The sequence below is a fragment of the Typopeltis vanoorti genome, chromosome 7 (genome assembly GCF_054136105.1).
Source record: "Typopeltis vanoorti isolate ZY-2024b chromosome 7, IOZ_Tvanoo_1.0, whole genome shotgun sequence".
Taxonomy (NCBI): domain Eukaryota; kingdom Metazoa; phylum Arthropoda; class Arachnida; order Uropygi; family Thelyphonidae; genus Typopeltis; species Typopeltis vanoorti.
Window position 1 is genome coordinate 18,168,666 of NC_143555.1, and position 22,164 is coordinate 18,190,829.

At 35.8% G+C, this 22,164-nt stretch overlaps 1 protein-coding gene across 3 annotated transcripts in view; it reads left to right on the forward strand.

Annotated features, from left to right (window-relative positions):
- LOC150104519 (splicing regulator SDE2) overlaps nt 1-22,164 on the forward strand; it is a 231,629-nt gene that overhangs the window by 27,585 nt on the left and 181,880 nt on the right. For all 3 annotated transcript variants that reach the window (XM_090395712.1, XM_090395714.1, XM_090395713.1), the window contains exon 2: nt 12,686-12,803. In XM_090395712.1, coding sequence (XP_090251838.1) covers nt 12,686-12,803 — 118 coding nt within the window. The remainder of the gene's footprint in view (nt 1-12,685; nt 12,804-22,164) is intronic.

Sequence of the window (22,164 nt, forward strand, 5' to 3'; positions counted from 1 at the left end):
TGCAGTAGATGTAATAAAATCCAGAATGTGCCAGTGAGAGGAGATGATCCTTAGAGGAGTTGAATATGTTTTTTAATTTAAGGTGGTTTAAATGTGGCATTGAGATTATAATGGTGTAGGATTCTATTGATTTTTTTCTGATAACTCTTTAATGTATGGGATGGCTATGGTTTTTATATATGTTTATATAAACATATTTATATATAAAAATTAGTTTGAATGACTATATACCGAGAATGAAAAAGAATAAGTTTTAATGTTAAGATACTACTAGTTTCATTGAATAAATCAACTTCTTCAGGTATCACAGGCAAAGAATTATATAAAATAACAGAGACACGATAAAATTACAGTAAAAGATCTAGTATAAAACGCAATAGTACATTTTAAAACAGGAATGCATGCTGGAGTTCCAATTGAAGTTGACTATGTGCATGAGCTGTCAAGAGTGCGCCAATACTGGACAGTGGCAATGTGTGCATCAGAAAGATTGTAGTTAAAGCTGTTGTTAATATGGGATGAATTGAGGGATATTTTTCTAGATTCGATAATCTTTCTTTCAAGTTCATCATAACAGACATGGATATTAGAAGTTTGCGGCCAGTGTACGAGGTGTTGGCAGCCTTCATCCGAGTTGATAGAGAAGAGAACATGGCTAGAGAGAGCGCTGGTCCTGGTCCTATTTTAGGATATGTTTCTTTGATGTTCTTCCATATGTAAAAGGATGGATTTAGCTGTCTGGCCATAATATGGTTTGCCACGTTCACACAAAATCTTGTAGACTTCTGACTACGAAGATGTTTCACTTTAGGTCTACTTATTGAAAGTTTATTTTCCACTTGGTTAGAGTATAATAAATTTAGTTTAATCCTTTATCCAAGTGTGAGCAAACAAAGTTTGCGCCTGAAAGTATCTTCAGGACTGGGTTAAGGTGATACAACGCCAGGGCAACTCGTTGCAAAGGTGGAGCAAGCTACCAACACTCCTATCTTAGTATCTCCTATAATGCAAAACACATCTCCTTGCGGATATGTCTAATGTTATGCATTAAGGGAAGGGCCACTACCCAGACCGGTTTCGACCTTTATTGAGGTCTCTTCAGTGGGAGCCAGGCCCAAGTCGAGATATCAGGCAGAAGCATTAGCAGGTCATCTCCACCTATAGGAATTGCCAATTGGTGTGTCACCCTTTTTTAATAAATTACTCTGGATTTAGAGAAAGATGTTGAAAGTTTATTTTCCACTTGGTTAGAGTATAATAAATTTAGTTTAATCCTTTATCCAAGTGTGAGCAAACAAAGTTTGCGCCTGAAAGTATCTTCAGGACTGGGTTAAGGTGATACAACACCAGGGCAACTCGTTGCAAAGGTGGAGCAAGCTACCAACACTCCTATCTTAGTATCTCCTATGGGCCTGGCTCCCACTGAAGAGACCTCAATAAAGGTCGAAACCGGTCTGGGTAGTGGTCCTTCCCTTAATGCATAACATTAGACATATCCGCAAGGAGATGTGTTTTGCATTATAGGAGATACTAAGATAGGAGTGTTGGTAGCTTGCTCCACCTTTGCAACGAGTTGCCCTGGTGTTGTATCACCTTAACCCAGTCCTGAAGATACTTTCAGGCGCAAACTTTGTTTGCTCACACTTGGATAAAGGATTAAACTAAATTTATTTTAAGTCTACTTAGTATGGAGCGAAGTTTTGGAAACGTAGTGAAGCAAGTTCTAATGTTGAATTTCTTAAGAATTTTTGCCAGTTTTGGGGAGAGAGAGCTGATGTATGGCAAGATATAAAAGCTCTTGGGGGAGAAGAATCTTCAATAGCAGTTGAGCGATGGAAAGAGAAAAATTTATCAATCTTTTTAAGAGAGAAACCATTATTGACAAATGTCCTTTTTAGTAAATGGAGTTCATTTTCATTTTCTGTTTCATCTGTTAGTAGAGATCTGGCTCGATATGTCAGGGTTGAAATAATACCAAATTTTTGCAGAGGGTAGTGATGGGAAGAAGCATGAAGATATCTGTCTGTGTGTGTGTGGGTTTTCTAAAAATGGAGATTTTGATATTTTCACTGCATCTCGTAAGTTTCAAGTCCAGAAAGGGGAGACAGTCGTTGGATTCCAGTTCGTAGGTAAAATAGATTTTCTCATGAAACTTGTTGAGGTGGTCTAGAAAAAAATTGAGGTTGTTGACACTGTGTTCCCAGATGAGGAATACATCGTCTATATAACGATACCATATTTTGGGTTTAAGAGGCGAGGAATTAATTGCTTTTTCATCAAATTCCTTAAGAAATATGTCAACAAGAATCGGAGAGAGGGGACTGCCCATAGCCAATCCTGAGTTTGTAAATCTTGTTTTCGAATTTGAAGTATCCTGAATTTAAGGAAATTAAGGAGAAAGTAAGGAAAAAAATTTCTTGGATAGTTTGTTCTGGAAAAGATGCAGGACTTCTTGAGTAGGTACATTTGTGAAGAGAGAAACTATATCGAAACTTGCCATTAAATCTGATTTGTTGAGTTTGATGTCTTTGATTTTGGACACAAAATCAGCTGAATTTTTTATATGAGAAGAGGAAGTTCCAGATAGGTTTTTTTAAAAAGGATGCAAGGTATCTAGATAGGTTGTAAGTAGGGGAGTTTATGCCTTCAATGATTGGTCTGAGAGAGAGTTTAATTTATGGATCTTTTTGGAATAGATGGTGGAGATAGTATGCATAGGGAAATTGATGAAATGAGTGGAAGGAGGGTAATTATTATGGGGGATTTCAACTATGGTAACATTGATTGGAAGGAGGAGAGGACACATGTGAGGAAGGAAAAGGATTTTATTAAATTATTAAGGGATAACTATCTGAGACAGCATGTAATTGAAAATACTAGGGGTGTGAGAGTGCTTGACCTGGTAATAGCATCTGAGAATTTGACTGTAATGAATATGACCATGTTGCCACCTATTGGTGAGAGTGATCATAAGGTCTTGACCTGGGAGATGGCTAAAGGTGTGGAATTTTCGATTAAGACAGGGTATATGTGGAATTACCGTGCTGGCAAGTATGACAAGCTTAGGAGATTGCTTGGATCAGTGCTATGGCATTGAAGCCATTGCACTGATCCAAGGGCTGGAAGTCCTTGGATCAACTGCAAGGGCTGGACGTCGATAGAGCATGGGAAGTGGTCAAGGAGCATTTACAGGAGGTAATGGCTGATTGTATACCTAGGTTCCGAATAGTAAAACAAGTAGGGGTTAAATGGATGAATAACACCATTAAGCTTGAGCTGCAAAAAAAGAAACAACTGTGGAAGGAATTTAAAGAAAGGGGTGACCTGCAGGCACACGAACGGTATAAAGTGCAGGCCAGAAAGGTAACGAGTGTGGTAAAAAAAAAGCAAAAGTGGATTATGAAAGGAAACTAGCTTTGCAAGCAAAAGAGAATCCAAAACAGTTCTTTCAATATGCTGCAAGCAAGAAAAAAACTGTACACGGCAAAATGATTTTAAGGAATGACGATGGTAAGGAGGTCACTAAATCAGTCGATATAGTGGAGTTACTGAGCGCGCACTTTGCAAAAGCATATCATCCAGGTGGTGACATTGAAAAAGTGAAGGAACCATTAGTTTATACGGGAATAGTGATGAATGAAGTGGAGGTGACTAGTTTATTACAGAACCTTAATGTGAACACATCTGTGGGATTGGATGGTATACCGGCACGGGTCTTGCGTGAAGCGGCTAAAGAATTATCAATGCCCTTGACCATGTTGTTTAATCTGAGTCTCAGGTCTGGCTTAGTCCCGAAGGTGTGGAAAGAGGGGAAAATAGTTTCCCTGCATAAAGGAGGATCCAAGATGGTTGCAAATTACCGACCGATCAGCATATCAGGAGTCGTTGTCAAGGTCTTAGAGAAAGTAGTCAAGGGAAAAATACAGGAATGGATTGATGAAAACAAGATACTGTACAGGGGACAGCATGGCTTTGTGAAGGGTAGATCATGCTTCAGTAACTTGCTCAAGTTTTATAACAAGGTGACGGCTGAACTGAATAAGGGAAATGGATTTACAGTGATACTGCTGGACCTGGCAAAGGCGTTTGACAGGATACCACATGGAATACTAATCCGTAAACTACAACATATGGGAATGGATATAGGGTTGGTGAGATGGATAGGTGGTTGGTTGATGGAGAGATATCAAAGAGTAGTTTATTCAGGAGTAGAGTCCAAAAGACGGCCTGTGACTAGTGGTGTGCCGCAGGGTTCTGTTCTTGGACCACTTCTGTTTAATCTGTTCTATAGGGAAGGATCTAAGTGGAACAACTCATTTGTTCGCTGATGATGCAAAGTTGGGTAGTGCAATAGTGAATGCAGAAGATGTCAAAGTCTTGCAGGATGACTTAGATAGATTGGAGTTCTGGGCTAAGGAGAATGGATGTCAATTTAATGTGACAAAATGTAAGGTTATGCATTTTGGGGTGAAAAGATTAGCAGCAGTATACCACATTGGTGGAACTGTACTCCAAGAGATTGATGAGGCCAGGGACTTGGGAGTGTTGGTGGATAAGGAGATGAAGTTTAGGGGGCACACTGCAAAAGTAGCTAAATCAGCTCATCAACTCACTTGGTTGTTGAAAAATACCTTGACGTGCAGAGACAAGCAAGTTATTGTACCTCTGTACCGAGCCTTGATAAGACCTCATCTCGATTACTGTGCCCAGATTTGGTCACCTCGGTTCCTTCTTGATGGGGAGGAGGTGGAGAGGAGCCAGAGGCGAGTGACTAAGATGATAACAGGTCTATGGAATGAACCATATGAGAACAGGTTGAAGATTTGTGGGTTGCAGAAACTAGTTGATAGGCGGAGGAGGGGAGATATGATTGAGACATTCAAATTGCTAAAGGGATTCTATAGGATTAATTCGGAGGATATTTTTGAGATCAGGACTGGTGGTGGGAGAACTAGGGGACGTCTATGGAAGCTGGGCAAGAGTGTGGTTAGCAGGGGTGTTAGAGCTGGGTTCTTTACTTTTAGAGTGGTAAATGAGTGGAATAAGCTGCCAGAGTCTGTTGTGGGTGCTATGACGGTGAACGAGTTCAAGACAAGGTATGATAGATACTGTGAGAATGTAATCGCATAGTTGTGTGGACATGATGTTTAGGGCCTCCCTCGATGAGTCTAAGGACTCCTGGAGTCGCCCGAAATAATAATAATAATAATAATCTTTGGGAGTCCATATAATCTTGGGATTAGCGGAAGAATCAACTTGAGGGAAAGACAGATTTTCTTGATAACTCTGAGGTGGTTTTCAGTAAATTGTTGGTCCTATTTTGCAGTTCTTTTGTAGGGTCACTATTTATTTCAAAGTAAGTGTCAGTGTTTAGCAATGGAAAAAAATGGCAAAATTTTGTTATGGTAATCAGATTTGTTTAAGATGACAGTAGCATTCCCTTTGTCTGCAGAGAGAATAATGATGTCATTATTATTTCTTAAGTTTTTTATAGCTGATCTTTCAGAATGAGAAATATTGTCAGATGGCAGTTTTGCATGATTTATGATGAATATAGCTTCCATACGAAGAAGGTTTGCCTCTTGGTTTGCTAATATGGATGCTGCTTTTTCTATCTTGGTTAAGAATAGTTCTTTAGGTATGGCAGTAGGCGCGATAACAAAATTGAAACCTTTAGCAAGTACACTTTCTTCTGCCAATGAAAGTGGATGGGAAGAATTATTTATTACAACTTTTTTTAAAAAGGTAGAATTATGATGGGATGTGGGACGATCCTGCATTCGTTTTAGAGAATCAGATTTTCTGATGAGATTAATTTTATTTGTATTCTGGGCTTTAGAAGCTTTTAGAGTGCTAATTTCTTTTAAATTGTTCCAAGATGAAATGTCTAGAGAATTAGATAAACAGATTTCAAGAGATGTTTTCTTAGAGAAATAAGCAGCTAGACTACATTTAGTATCAAAAATACATTTGGATAAAAGCTCCAATTTAGCTCTGTGGTAAATTCTTTGAGCTCTAGCAGTTTTAATGGATTCCTTAAAATTAATAAAACGGGGGATGATAGAATGGCACTTAAATCTTTTAACAAAGACTAATCTGTTAACGAATATTTCAATGATCCTGAGAGTTTTCTGATATTCTTTGATGAGCAAATTTTATTCCTCATCTCATCATGACAATTGATATTATCGTTCATATTTACTCGGTAGATAATGTTATAAAAATTAGTTTGAATGACTATATACCGAGAATGAAAAACAATAAGGTTTAATGTTAAGATAATACTAGTTTCGTTGAATAAATCAATTTCTTTGTCACTGTCCAGTATTGGCGCACTCGTGACAGCTCACGCACGTAGGCAGCTTCATTTGGAACTCCAGCACACGTTCCTGTTTTAAAATGTATTATTGTGTTTTATACTAGATCTGTTGATGTAATTTTATCATGTCTCTGTTATTTTATATATTCTTTGCCTGTGATACCTGAAGAAGTTGATTTATTCAACGAAACTAGTAGTATCTTAACATTAAACCTTATTCTTTTTCATTCTCGGTATATAGTCATTAAAACTAATTTTTATAACATTTGGATAACTGGTCACGCGTCTTCCCTCAGGCAGTCTATCCTTCACGGTTTACCACAAACTGACACATACTGGCCAATATATACATGCTAACTCATATCACTCATTGCAAAAATTTGGAGTCATTAACACCCCTAAAAACAGAGCTATAACAATTTGCTCTCATCAACAAGCCCTAAACAAGAATTAAAGTTTATTAGCAACACATTTATAAATAATGGCTATAACAAAAATACTATTAATAAAGTTCTTCATAAAACTTCATCAAAAACAAATATAGATTACAGTAAAACCATAGCCATCCCATATATTAAAGGGTTAACAGAAAAAAAAATCACTAGAATCCTACACCATTATATCAATGCCACTTTTAAACTTTTAAACCACCTATAAAATTAAAAAACATATTCAACTCCTCTAAGGATCCTCTCCTCCCACTTGCACATCCTGGAGTTTATTGCATCTGCTGCATCTGTTACTTACCTTATATTGGTGAAACTGGACATACAATCCCTATATGTCAAAAAAAACAAAAAAGACACATTAAATATAACAATTTTTGTGAAACAGGCCTCTCAGATAATACTCTCAACACCATACACCAAATTCGTTGGAAAAGTGCCTGCTCTTTACATCATACAAAAACCTGGTATGAAAGAAATTTTAAAGAAGCCTGTGAAATTCTGATTAACCACCCTAATCTCAACAATAATGGTGACATAAAAATTCCAAGAATTTGGATGACACATATTCAGCCTACTTAGTCTAGCATACTTTAGGACGTTAAGCAATTTTTAACTTTTATTGGAAACTATTCCTTACCAATTGGTCGAAATTTATATGTATAATCAGTCTTTTTTATTATTTTTATTTTTTAATATAATTAACGGCTATATTTTAGCCTGTTTTTGTTTATTTATTTTATTTTTTCTCACCAGAGGTCAGGCCAACAATTGTTGTAGCGGTTGGTCAGTGTCTTTAACAAACCAGTTTGATTGTAGTATAGCTTGTTTCCTGTGTATAGTTGTATGCTACAGAACATGACCTTGACATAAAGGTCAAAACGTCGAATGTAGATACTTAATTTTAATTTTTTATTTTATTATATATATATATATATATATATATGTTACTGCTAAAGTGCAGAAATCAGTTATTCTATAGATTATCTAGGTATTGTGCAGATTAACTAGGGTGATCCGTTAAAGTGCCGAAAATTGTTTAATTTCTCAAATTACCTAGGTAATCTGCAAATTACCTACTAGGCACTCGTTAAAGTGAAAATAAGATCTTTGCTGGAACAACAGCAACGTTTCTGTACGCTTAAATTAACATAATGTTATTTATTTATTTTTCGATATCTAAAGAATCAAGTTAATACAATCAAACAATCAACAAATTAGTTGATAGAATCAATCAATTAAAAAACTATAATACAAAGAATCAAATGGTTTAAAATATTATTACAATTAAGGAAATGAATTTGCAAAACATATGACACTGGCGAAACCAAAGTAAAAGTGGAGGGAGAGGGGGGAAGGAGTAGGGAAAGGAAATGAGAGAAACAAACTTTTGAACTTTAACGATAGGGAAACCGTTAATGTGCACATTACCTAAGTAAAATGCGGAAAACTCTTGATTCCGCACGTTAACGGAGCAAATCAGTTAATCTGCAGATTATCTAGGTGATGTGCACATTAACGGCTTTCGAGCTTTAGCGGTAACATATATATATATATGAAAAAAATATAGATTTAATGACTATAAGACCAAGATAACATATGAAGATTTTAATGATAAATACTACTAGTTTCGGCATATAGCAGCCTTCTTCGGGTATTTATAAAGGAAAAGAATACTAATAAACATTGAATTATTTAACAAACTGGAAATTACAGGTACAAATTGCCTCACATAATCGATACATAAAAACGTTGTATTTTTTCAAGTTGTTCCAACTGGCGTGCCATTGTTTGTTGCAATTGTGCATGCAGGTTCACGTGAACGCTAATATTGAATAACTGCAGCATGGCTATCTGGGATGTTATAACTTAAATTGTTGTTTAAGTGGACCGGGTTCAGTAGGATTTTCCTTTCAGACTCATCATCACAGCGAAAGATATTTTCTGATCTATTCCAGCAGACAGAGTGGCTTCATTGGTCATCATTAGGATTATTTGAAAAAAGAACATGACTGGATAACGCAGTTGCATGAGATCTTTTTTAAGAGATGTCTCTCTTATGCTCTTCTATTCGTTGTTCAATAGATTTGTTAGTTTGACCAAAGTATGGGATATTGCAATCGCACCACAATTTATATACTCCAGGGTACTTAAGGTTGTGATGAGTAGGTTTTGGATGGCTGATTAGAGAATGGATTTTTGGAAGTGTGGTGAAGAAGGTCCTGATATTATATTTTTTAAGGACTTTAGCTATTTTCTTAGAGACTGTGCTAATGTATGGAATGGAGATTGCTACCTTTAAAATTAATAGTCTCTGTTGTGCACAATTTTATCTCTAAAGAATTTATCCCTAAAGAATCTCTTCTTACAAAAATAGAAAAAGCAAGTTCACTCATTCCTAATCATTTGGCGAAACTTCTTCGTATTGAATCGATTTTCATTATAAATAATGCCAAACCTCCAACAGATAATATTTCAGTGGCTGAAAGAAAAGCCCTAAAAAATCTAAAACAGAACAGTAACGTTATTATTTTACCTGCAGATAAAGGCAACTCTACAGTCATCCTCAACTCTGAAGATTACCACAACAAAATGCTTCAATTACTTGAAGATAGTTCAATATATTCAATTTTTCAGGAAGATCCTACAAGAGAATTACAAAACCGTACAAACAACTTGTTAAAGACTGCGAGTGAACTTCCTCATAATATTCGCCTCTCATTACGCTCTGTACATCCTCTTATCCCACGCATCTATGGAGTTCCAAAAATTTATAAAGAAAACATCCCTCTTTGCCCAATTGTGGAAGGAATTGATTCACCTACATATAAACTTTCAAAATATTTAGCAAAGTACCTCAAGTGTTTCTCCAATAAATCTTCATCTTTCATCAAAAACACCACAGATTTTGTTTCTCATATTAAAGATATTCCCTTCGATGAAAATGACATTCTAGCTAGTTTTGACATTATATCTTTATTTACTAATGTTCCTACGGACGAGGTACTTACATTACTACAGGACAAATTATCAACAAAAAAATGTTCACTTTATTAAAGCATTGCATTCATTCTGGTTACTTCAGATATCAGGACTCCATTTACCAACAAAAACAAGGCCTGGCAATGGGCAACCCTTTGTCCCCAGTGCTAGCTAACATCTTCCTTGAAGATTTTGAAAAGAAAGCCATATCTTCCTTCTCATTTAAACCAAAAGTATGGAAAAGATATGTTGATGATATATTCATTATTTGGAATCACGGGCACACATCTCTCACAGATTTTCTTCGTCATCCAACATCCTAATATAAAATTTACTGCTGATCTAGAAAATAATAACTCCTTACCTTTCTTGGATGTTATGCTTACACGATGTTCTGAAAGATTAAAAATCTCTATGTACAGAAAACCTATGCATACCAATAGATATCTGCATAATCTTTCTCATCATTTTCCTCCACAAAAACTTGGAATTATATCTACCTTAGGACACAGAGCACGTTCTCTCTTAAACGAACAAAATGAACTACAAAAAGAAATGAATCCTCACTCTTATTTTTAAACAAAATGGATACTCTGAAAAAACAATCAAGAAATTTCTTCTGAATCCTCCTAGGCAGTGCACAACAGAGACTATTAATTTTAAAGGTAGCATCTCCATTCCATACATTAGCACAGTCTCTAAGAAAATAGCTAAAGTCCTTAAAAAATATAATATCAGGACCTTCTTCACCACACTTCCAAAAATCCGTTCTCTAATCAGCCATCCAAAACCTATTCATCACAACCTTAAGTACCCTGGAGTATATAAATTGTGGTGCGATTGCAATATCCCATACTTTGGTCAAACTAACAAATCTATTGAACAACGAATAGAAGAGCATAAGAGAGACATCTCTTACAAAAGATCTCATGCAACTGCGTTATCCAGTCATGTTCTTTTTTCAAATAATCCTAATGATGACCAACGAAGCCACTCTGTCTGCTGGAATAGATCAGAAAATATCTTTCGCTGTGATGATGAGTTTGAAAGGAAAATCGTAGAATCAAGAGAAATCCTACTGAACCCGGTCCACTTAAACAACAATTTAAGTTATAACATCCCAGATAGCCATGCTGCAGTTATTCAATATTGGCGTTCACGTGAACCTGCACGCACAATTGCAACAAACAATGGCACGCCAGTTGGAACAACTTGAAAAAATACGTTTTTATGTATCGATTATGTGAGGCAATTTGTACCTGTAATTTCCAGTTTGTTAAATAATTCAATGTTTATTAGTATTCTTTTCCTTTATAAATACCCGAAGAAGGCTGCTATATGCCGAAACTAGTAGTATTTATCATTAAAATCTTTATATGTTATCTCGGTCTTATAGTCATTAAATCTATACTTTTTTCAAATGTATAACAACCGAGTAAAAGCTGATCATCACATATATATATATATATATATATATATATATATATATATATAAACATGTTGCTCTCCAGCCCAATTTAATTTTGTAACCTAATAGATAATAATAATAGGACTCTAGCTTTGATGTAGTAAATTTTTTTTTTTTTTTTTTTTGCACCGGAGATTATGCCAATAATCGTTGTAACGGTTGGTCAGTAACTTCAGCAAACCATGTAGATTGTAGGGCAGCTTGTTTCTCCATATATATATATGTGTATATTCCAGATAATGACCTTGATATGAAGGTTGAAACATCAAGTGTTCATTTTGGTTTATATTAAACTAAAGTTTTGCTCTAACACAGTAGTTGTCTCCATAATTTTCCATAATGTATTCATATATATTATCACACCCTACATGAAGTCACCAGATTTATTGTCTATGAAGTATAGCCAAGCTCTTCTCCCATTATGTATCAAGTGCAATGTTAATATTTTAATTTACTCAAACCAGCTATTCCATTGAGAAGAAAATTGGAATAAGCTACAGCTGTTGTGTCAGACTTCTCAATTCCAGATTGGCTCATCATGGATTGATACTAGACATTAATACTTGGAAAAGGCACCAAGCTAATTAATAGGGGCAGTTTCACTTAGAAACATGATTTCAAGGAGAGTTCTTATCCCTTGCTACGGTGTTCCCATGAATTGAAAATATGAGTTAGCTGTGCCTAAATGTTTGGAAATTCTGATCTGGAACCGCATTACTTAGCTTTTATATCCTTTTTCTCCCCTAACAATTTTTATTGATTTATATATAAATCAATAACACACCCTTTGTATGTTAAACCATTTAAAAAGATTCCAGTAGTTTAATAACACGTACTCAACACTTGCCATGAAACCTGTTAGCCAATTGTTGTGCGAGACATACCTTGTTTTTCAAAACTAGCTGTTATTAATATGGAAGATGGATCGATCGAATTAATAAATCAGAGAATGCTTACAGGAAAATGTGCTTTGATTTGATCAATTAAAGATAATCTACTGCTTAAAGAATTTTTGAATGTAGTCTGTATCATGTATGTTTTTATATAATGTTACATAAAATGCTAAATCATTATACAAGTATTCCTAAAGTGTAAACCATCTAAAGTGTAAAATAACCAGTTTGTTGTTTAAATAGTATTGTTTTATTTCTGCACTGTCACACAAAACCATCAAAATATGTAGCTTATATGCACTTGTTGATGTAAAATGTTTGTGAGGTGTCACTTTTCAAAATATGATATGAATATAGTGTGATTGCTTGCCCTGGTTGGCTGAGCAGATATCATATCATTTCTCCAACCAACAGGTTGTGGGTTTCAATCCCCCTATGGACATGGATGTTTGTGAAAGCCTGCTATAGATACATTTATATAGCTCTCTGAGTTTAAAGGGTTTGTCTTTTTATTTTTTATTTAAAATAAAAAAAAACTATCCATAGTATATGAATTTTTTCCATTCATTATTTTTAGGGTATTCCAAAGAAATACCTTACTGCTGTATATAACGGTCATTATTTAAAAGATGATTCTAACATTTCTGAAGACAGTATTATTCATGTACTCCTTTCTCTGCAAGGTGGCAAAGGAGGTTAGTAACTGATCTTACGTATTTTTTTTTTATTTTGTTGCTGAGATTGATTATCGCTGACTTGTATTTTATTTTTGAAATACAGTAGACTTTAACCCTAGCAAACTCCCAAGAAAATTCCAGTCAAAGCTCTTCATCATTTTGCTATACAATAATTTTTTTTTTTTTTTTAGGTGCTTTAAAGTTTGTTTTAGTGAGAATTGACTGTATTTTTAAGGAAATTACAATTAATTTAATTAATATTTCCAATATTTTGGAAAAGTTAAATTACCGTCATCAGGGGAACACAATACAATATGATACATGCACCCAGTCATTATACTGGGTAATGAGGCTAAGGCATGCCAACCAAAAGTGATCCTCAAGTCCTAAATCCTCTTCTCCCCCCCATGATCTAAAATGAGTGTCCTTAAGTGTTGGACTAAATTACGTAGGATGAGTGCTACCCATATTTGGGGACAGTTTCATGCATTGAAATTTGTTGCAGTTTGGATAGTTTCCTAAGGCTGAGGCAGATTCAAAGAATAGCTTGTATTTATATATTTATATTGCTGCAGTAGGGCATATTCTCTGGTGTGTCCAAAGCATGTACATCAAGTCTGAATGTCTGTAGTGGTGGAAATGAATTTAGTAGTCTCTGTGTTTGGTGATTCTGATGTTGACCTTCCTGTCTGTTTGGCCATAGTAGGATAGTTTACAACTACAAGGATCCTGGTAAACATCTGGCAGATCTAGAGGTTGGAGCAGATGAGGGATGCTTTTTATACTATTTAAGTGTTGTAATTTTGTCGGATTTATTTATTTATTTTTTTGTTAGTTTTTGAGATGTATCCTTGATATATGGAATGGCTTTGGAAGTCTCTGGGCTTTCGGGTTTTAATATTTTTTTTAATATGGTGGGAATTGTATCCATTGCCTAAGGTTTTCTGAATGTGGTCAAGTTCAATGGTTAGGGTACTGTTATCAGAAGTAATTAATTTTGTCCATTTATATAATTTAAATAATTCCATACTGTTTGGAGGAAGCGGGGAAAACTGTTAATGAATGTAATGTGAATCATCTGTGAATAGAAATTGCCAGGGATCCATCAGGCATTGTGATCAAAGGAGGAGGAGGGGGGGGGTGTTAAGAGCATCCAGGCCATATGGGAAAAATGGAGAACACATCATCTACATAGTGTAGCCAAACAGTGAACAGTGTGGAGCAGAATTTAAGGCTTTCCATGAAATAAAAGGTGGTGGTGGGGGGGACGTGCCAAAGAAAATATATTTTTTTAAAGAAAATTACAGCTAGGCTAATATTAATTACCATAAATGTAATTAATATTTTCACTATTTTAGCAAAAATCAAAAAAATCAATAATAAAAAATTGCATTCATTATTCACTTAACAAAAAAAATCAGCCACAGTTTCTATACATGCTAGCTGTATACCAGGTTCCTTGTAGTTGTTAACATTCTCTTATGACTTAACATCAGAATTTCCAAACACAAGGCTGCATCCAATTCTACCACTACAACCACTAAAGACTTGCTGACCATGCTTTGGACACCCATCATAGGATATGCTGGAAGAAGACTGCTCTCCTCCTTCTCCACTGCAACAAATATAAATACAAGTGTCCCTATATTAGATTTATAGAATCAACTACCATTTGTGATAAATTTTAATAATATTAAAATTTTTAAATTTCAACCTTTACGTTATCTTTGGGGGATGTATCCACATCTTTATCTGTTTACACACACAAAGATGTGGATCTCTCTCTCACACACACAATAATTTAAGCAACTGGCAACATGCCGTACTTAACCTGACCTTTTGGTACAAATAAAAAAAAAAATAAAATTAAAATGGTACATAATTATTAAATATAATGATATGTGGGTGGTTCCATAAGCTTCTGGCCTGACTAACTTTTAGATGATAGAAAGAAAACAACTTTTTTACTTTTCAACATAATCTCCCTTTACTTCAACATATTTTTCACATCTTTGAATTAACATTTCTATGTCCTTAAAAAAAAGTCTGTACTTTTGTCTGCAAAATGGCCTAAAACTGTATCTTTCACTTCATTGTTATCTACAAGTTTTCTTCCTCAAATATCTTTCTTCAGTTTTGGATGCTAGATTTGGGCTGTAGGGTGGGTTCAATCACCTCAGAAGCCACAGTCCTTCACTGCAGACTTTGCAACAATAGCTATATGGACTTGGGCATTCTTGTGAAGCAAGCAAAGATCATGACTCCATATTCCTCATCTCTTCTACTTTGTGGCATCGCACAGTTTGTGCAGGAGTGAAGCATAATATTCTACATTCATGGTGGTATTCTTTTCCTTGAAATCAATCAAGAGAATTCCCCAGCAATCCTAAAAGATTGTTGCCATGATCTTGGTGGACTGAGTGACCCTGGCTTTTCTTGACAATGTTTCGGTTGGTTTGCATCACTATGAATTTCCTTTTGGAAAGAGGATCACAACATAATTCCAGCACTTCTCTCCCATTCCCGTGGCAAAACTCTAAAAACTTATGGGAACACACACACGATGCTCCTTCTGAATTGAAGAGAAAAATCAGGGTATCTACTGACCTTCGTCATGTGAAGCTTCTCATGAATGATGTGAAAGACGGTTATTATAGAAAATCCCAACCTTGCTGAGATTTGGGCTTTCGCATTTTCCTCAGTGATGACTGAGACATTTTCCTCAGTCATCACTTCCACAGGCCGATCATCACAAGGGTCATCTTTGATTCTGTCTCTTCCTAGGTGAAACTATTTTGCCTATTCCTTCACAGTGGAATATGAAGGAGAAGCTGCCACATAAACACCATCCACTCACAGTTTGATAGTACTTGGAGAAAGCCTTCTTTGGCAAAAAAAAAGTTTATTACAGCATGGTACTCAATTTTTAATATTATCATCACTTAGCGTGCCATGTACCAGTCAAATGAGTGCCTCCAGCTGAGCTCCCCATAGATGATGTTATCTATCATGCACAGCCATTTAAAATTGGTGCAAATTTTGTATGTCAGGCCGGAAACTTTTGAAACCTACCTCATACATAATTATTAAATTAATACTAGTAAAAAAAAAAACTTAAAGTAAGACAATTTAATAAAAGCGATGACTAGTTTTATACAACATTATTGATTACTTCTTCAGATTGATACAATAAACACAATTATGAAGCGTTATTAACATAGAGGTTTCTAAATACCAAACCATTTTTTTTAAAAATTTATTCAACAGACAACAGATGTTGAAATGAAATGTTACAGGATATAACATTTATTATTTTCTGCAAGAATATGGGTGGTGATGAGAACTTTTCTCTACATATTTCAAACATGAGATTACTATGATCTTCAACCGAGATGAGAACATTCAAGAAGGAAATGAATTTATATTTTTTTTGTCTCTGAGGTAAATTGGATTTTTTGATTTACACCATTAAGGAAGTCTCTAAAGTTTTGAAAAGATTTTTCTGAGCCTGGCCAAATTATGAAAATATCATCAGCATATCTCACCCATAATCTTGGTTTGGTGTGGTATTTTTCAATACCCGACTTCAACTTTTCTGTGTGTAGGCAGGGTGTGGATAAATTTCATCACCCATTGCTAAGTCTACTTCAAAATAGGGCCCTGGAATTTGAAGAAAGTGTTCTCTAGGCAATGTCTAAAAAGTTTAGCAGTATCAGGGAAAATGCTTTCTTTCTAAAATTGAGATTTTCTTCTCTTATAACATTGGTGAATAAGTTTTTATGACCAAAATAGCCAGGATGTCTGTGGGATTAAGTTTAATATTTCTTATTTTCTTTATAAAATCCTTAATTTTTTATATAAAATGACATTTTTCTTACATAAAAATTTCCAATGAAAAATTGGATAACAAATCTGCATAGTATCAGAATATCTAAACATGTGGGTAGGCTTATGTGTTCGTTAGACATGTTGTAATAGATTTAACGGTATTGATATGAACACAGATGGATAAGAAAATAACTATTTATTAACTTAAAAGCTAATATTTTGCTGGTATTATATCCAACATCTTCAGAGCACACAACACAAAGTTTGTTACAAATGCAAGACAACCACAATCCGGTGTAACAGTGGGGCTAGTATAAGTAATTGCAGCATGCAACACATGACTAAAGTCCTAATAGGGCGTCATCTAGGTTAAAAAAAAAAAAAGTAGTTCAAAGTTTTGAAATAGTAGTCCAAATAATAGTCTTAGAAAGTTTGAAAAAAATAAAATAACATAAAATAAAAGTAATAAATATTAATTTGGTCTTAGGATGACTGTCTCTCAAATCTTTGGTAGATTTATACAGCCATACTTGTTAAGGTTTGGAGTGTTTTTAGGCTTCTGTTGATTCCATGAACAACCCTCTCTGACTTGTAGAAACTTCTGTGCATTACTTTGTTTTTCTCCAATTGATCCTGTGTGCTAGGGTATCCAAAGCGTGGTCTGCCAGACCCGACTTGCCATAGCGAAAGTGTCTGATATATTTTTTGTGTTCACTGAGGCGGATGTTCACAGTTCTTCCTGTCTGTCCATAGTAGGCTTGATGGCAAGAACAGGGCACTTCATAGACTCCTGGATGCGATAAAGAAGTGCATTTGTCCTTAGGTGAACGGATGAGAGTTGCTAATTTCACATAAGGTTTAAATACGGTGTGCAGTTGGTGTTTGTTAAGCACCCTAGATATCTTTTCAGATGTGCCTTTAATGTATGGGATGGTGATAGTTTTGTCGTGGTCTTCTGTGGTAGATAGAGGGAATTTCTGGGTAGTATTTAGTATGTCCACAGTTCTTCCTGTCTGTCCATAGTAGGCTTGATGGCAAGAACAGGGCACTTCATAGACTCCTGGATGCGATAAAGAAGTGCATTTGTCCTTAGGTGAACGGATGAGAGTTGCTAATTTCACATAAGGTTTAAATACGGTGTGCAGTTGGTGTTTGTTAAGCACCCTAGATATCTTTTCAGATGTGCCTTTAATGTATGGGATGGTGATAGTTTTGTCGTGGTCTTCTGTGGTAGATAGAGGGAATTTCTGGGTAGTATTTAGTATGTTATCTATCTTATGGAGATTATAACCATTGGTTAAGAAGGTGTGACGTAGGTGAGAAAGTTCAGCAGTGAGAACAATGTCATTGGAACAGATTGCTCTAGCTCTATGGGTTAGTGTTTTTAAGATACCATATTGTTGAGAAGGGTGATAGTGTGATTGTTTGTGTAAGTATCTCCCTGCATGTGTGGGTTTTCTATAAACCGAAAATGATAAGGAACCTTCTGGAAGACGTGTGATCAGTGTGTCCAGGAAGGGCAGACAGTCATTGGCTTCTAGTTCCATTGTAAAGTGGATTTTAGCGTGCCGGCTATTTAGATGCACCAAAAAATGTATTCAATGTCTGGGCCACATGGCCCAGACATTGAATACATTTTTTGGTGCATCTAAATAGATGCACCAAAATTTTTGAAATTTTGCACCAAAAATGAATAAATTTTTGGTGCATAATCAACATAGTGTAGCCAGAGACTTTGAGAGTGGCTGTGTTGATAGCTAGTTTTTCCAGATGTTCTATGTAGAAGTTGGTTAAGGGGGGAACCCATAGCTGTCCCATCTAATTGTTTTATATATTTTCCGTTTCCATGTAAAATAACCTGCCTGTACTGTGAATTTAAATAGCTGAAATATATCTGGGGGAAATTGTGAATTTAGTAAGTTAAGTGTTTCAATCAGTGGTACATTAGTGAATAATGAGGTGACATCAAAACTCACCATTAGGTCTGAACTATTTAAGATGTGGTTTTCTAAAATACTATTTAGGTGGGTAGAATTTTTAACAAAAGAGGGAGAATTGTTTGTTTAAGTGGCTAGTAATTTGGCTAAATGTTTAGCTAGTTTATATGTAAGACTGTTTATGCTATCCACAATAGGACACAAAGGTGTACCTTGTTTGTGTATTTTAAGAGCACCATATATTCTGGTTGTTTTAATGTGCAAGGGTTTGAGTATTTTTGACAATCTGTTTTGGCCAGGAAGTGACTTTATTCAGTAACTTGCACACCTTATTCTTTTGTGAGTTGGTGGGACCTCGATCTATGATTTGATATGTAGACTGGTCTTGGAGCAGTGCATGCATTTTGCTTTCATATTTTGTTGATCCATTACTACAGTGGTGTTTTCTTTGTCTGATTTGGTTATTGTAATGTGGTTATTATTGCTTAGTTCTTTTAGAGCTATTATTTCTTTATGTGGGATATTATTTTTGGGAGGCTTAGAATGGATTAAGATATTGGCCACGTCTAACCTAATATTATTGGCTATAGCTGGAGGCAAGTGGTATATCCCGCATTCAACAGAAACCATTATTTTGGTTTTAGGAACTTCTTTAGGAGTAATGGCAAAATTATGTCCAAGACTTAATGCAATCGTGGCCTCTGAATAAGGTTGTCGATGATAGGTTCACAACGACGCCATCTTGATGAAATTGCAGCCGCTGCGAAATTTGCTTTGCTGGAAGATTTCAAATTTTTTCGGTGTCGGTTTTTAACTTTAGCAAATTCTTTATTGGCTGTCGAGTTGAGTCAGATTCTATCCAAGATATTCCATAGCCCAAGTTCAAAATGTCAGATATTATCTGACATTTTGAAGGGCAGGCAGTCATTTATGACTGCCTGCCCTTCCTGGACACACTGATCACACGTCTTCCAGAAGGTTCCTTATCATTTTCGGTTTATAGAAAACCCACACATACAGGGAGATACTAACACAAACAATCACACCATCACCCTTCTCAACAATATGGTATCTTAAAAACACTAACCCATAGAGCTAGAGCAATCTGTTCCAATGACATTGCTCTCACTGCTGAACTTCCTCACCTACGTCACACCTTCTTAACCAATGGTTATAATCCCCATAAGATAGATAACATACTAAATACTACCCAGAAATCCCCTCTATATACCACAGAAGACTATGACAAAACTATCACCATCCCATACATTAAAGGCACATCTGAAAAGATATCTAGGGTGCTTAACAAACACCAACTGCACACCATATTTAAACCTTATGTGAAATTAGCAACTCTCATCCGTTCACCTAAGGACAAATGCACTCCTTTATCGCATCCAGGAGTCTATGACGTGCCCTGTTCTTGCCATCAAGCCTACTACGGACAGACAGGAAGAACTGTGGACATCCGCCTCAGTGAACACAAAAAATATATCAGACACTTTCGCTATGGCAAGTCGGGTCTGGCAGACCATGCTTTGGATACCCTAGCACACAGGATCAATTGGAGAAAAACAAAGTAATGCACAGAAGCTTCTACAAGTCAGAGAAGTTGTTCATGGAATCAACAGAAGCCTCAGAACATACTCCAAACCTTAACAAGTATGGATGTATAAATCTACCAAAGATTTGGGAGACAATCATCCTAAGACCAAATTAATATTTATTACTTTTATTTTATGTTATTTTATTTTTTTCAAACTTTCTAAGACTATTATTTGGACTACTATTTCAAAACTTTGAAATACTTTTTTTTTAACCTAGATGACGCCTTATTAGGACTTTAGTCTTGTGTTGCACTCTGCAATTACTTATACTAGCCCCACTGTTACACCGGATTGTGGTTGTCTTGCATTTGTAACAAACTTTGTGTTGTCTGCTCTGAAGATGCTGGATATAATACCAGTAAAATATTAGCTTTTAAGTTAATAAATAATTATTTTCTTATCCATCTGTGTTCATATCAATACCGTTAAATCTATTACAACATATCGGAATATCTGTTTCTGAATTCTGAATGAACTGAATGCTGTTGGTACAAGTTATGGTAATAATAAATGAAATTTAAGGTTTGTGAATATTTTTGTATATTTTTTCTAAAAATTATCTCATAAATTTCGGGTGCATGTTATAGTCCAGTTCATCTTATCGCCCAAAAATATGGTAAATGCGAAAGTGGGAAAGAGTACGAGAGTTATGTCAGAGTGTGCCATGTTTGGTCTAGGTGAACATAACACCCTTGGTGAAAGACTGTTGGAATTTGTTTATGTCCCTTGCTAACAGATTAGTTATTACCAATACGTGCTTTCAGAAACACCCACAGTGGACCTATACTTGGATATCTAACATTGATTGGTCAATGCACCAGATTGATTACATCCTGGCTCTTGAGCAGTGGAAGACAAGCATCTCTGATGTGCATACTTGTCCTGGAGCAGATTGTGGTACAGACCATCAGCTAGTAAGAGCCAAAGCAAAACTAAGAGTCCGAAAACTTCCTAGTTAGGCAAATCCACAAGACGTTCAAGTAATTCCTAATTCCACAGAAGAAACATCAGCTCAGTTGGATGATTTTTTGGAGACCAATGAGGAGAACTCACCAGAAATGCTTTGGGGGAAAAAGTCAAGATGATAATGGAGGATACAGATGGAAAGAATACTGTGAGGAACTGTACAATAGAGTGGATAAAGAAAATTTGGAGAAGCTCTCTCACTAGGAAAATTCTGATTTGGAACCTCCTCCACTTAGGCATAAAGTTGAAAGAGCAGTTGAGCAGCTTAACAGCAGTAAGGCCCCAGGTGCAGATGGAATCCTAGCATAGTTAATTTTAGGCCACAGGAGATAGAGGGATAAGAGTGTTTCTTAGGTTGATTATAAGGATATAGGAGACAGGATCACGGCCTAGAGACTGGAAGAAGTCGGTTTTCATACCACTACATAAGAAGGGAGATATGAAGGCTTTCAAGACCTATAGAACTATTAGTTTAATATCTCATGCAAGCAAAATTTTATTGAAGATCATGCTAAATAGAATTGAGGCCAAAGTTGAGGCAGAGATGCCTGAGGAACAAGCAGGTTTTAGGAAAGGTAAGGGCATCAGAGATCAGATCCTTTCCCTTAGACAGATTACAGAAAAATAGGAAGAATTTAGACTTCCTCTGGTAATATGTCTCTTAGACTACTCTAAAGCTTTTGACTGTGTTGAGCATGTGAAACTGTGGGAAGTAATGAAAAGAATGGGTTTTTCTCAACACACTATCAGGTTGATAGCAAACTCGTACAGGGAGCAAGAAGCCACAGTAAGAACAGGTGTTGGATTAACTGATTGGCTTCAGGTTGGAAAAGGGGTTAGGCAAGGATTTTTACCTTCTCTTCAATGTTTAGTATATGCAGAGTACATCATGCACGAAGCATTGGATATGCTCAAGACAGGAATTAGGATAGTTGGTAGTGTTAGATCTTGACAAGCAGAGTGCTGACCGATCGACAGCGCCGGAAGTAATCTCCTTCTCGGTTGCTACTGAAGGAGTCAGGCATCCTATACGTGAGCTGA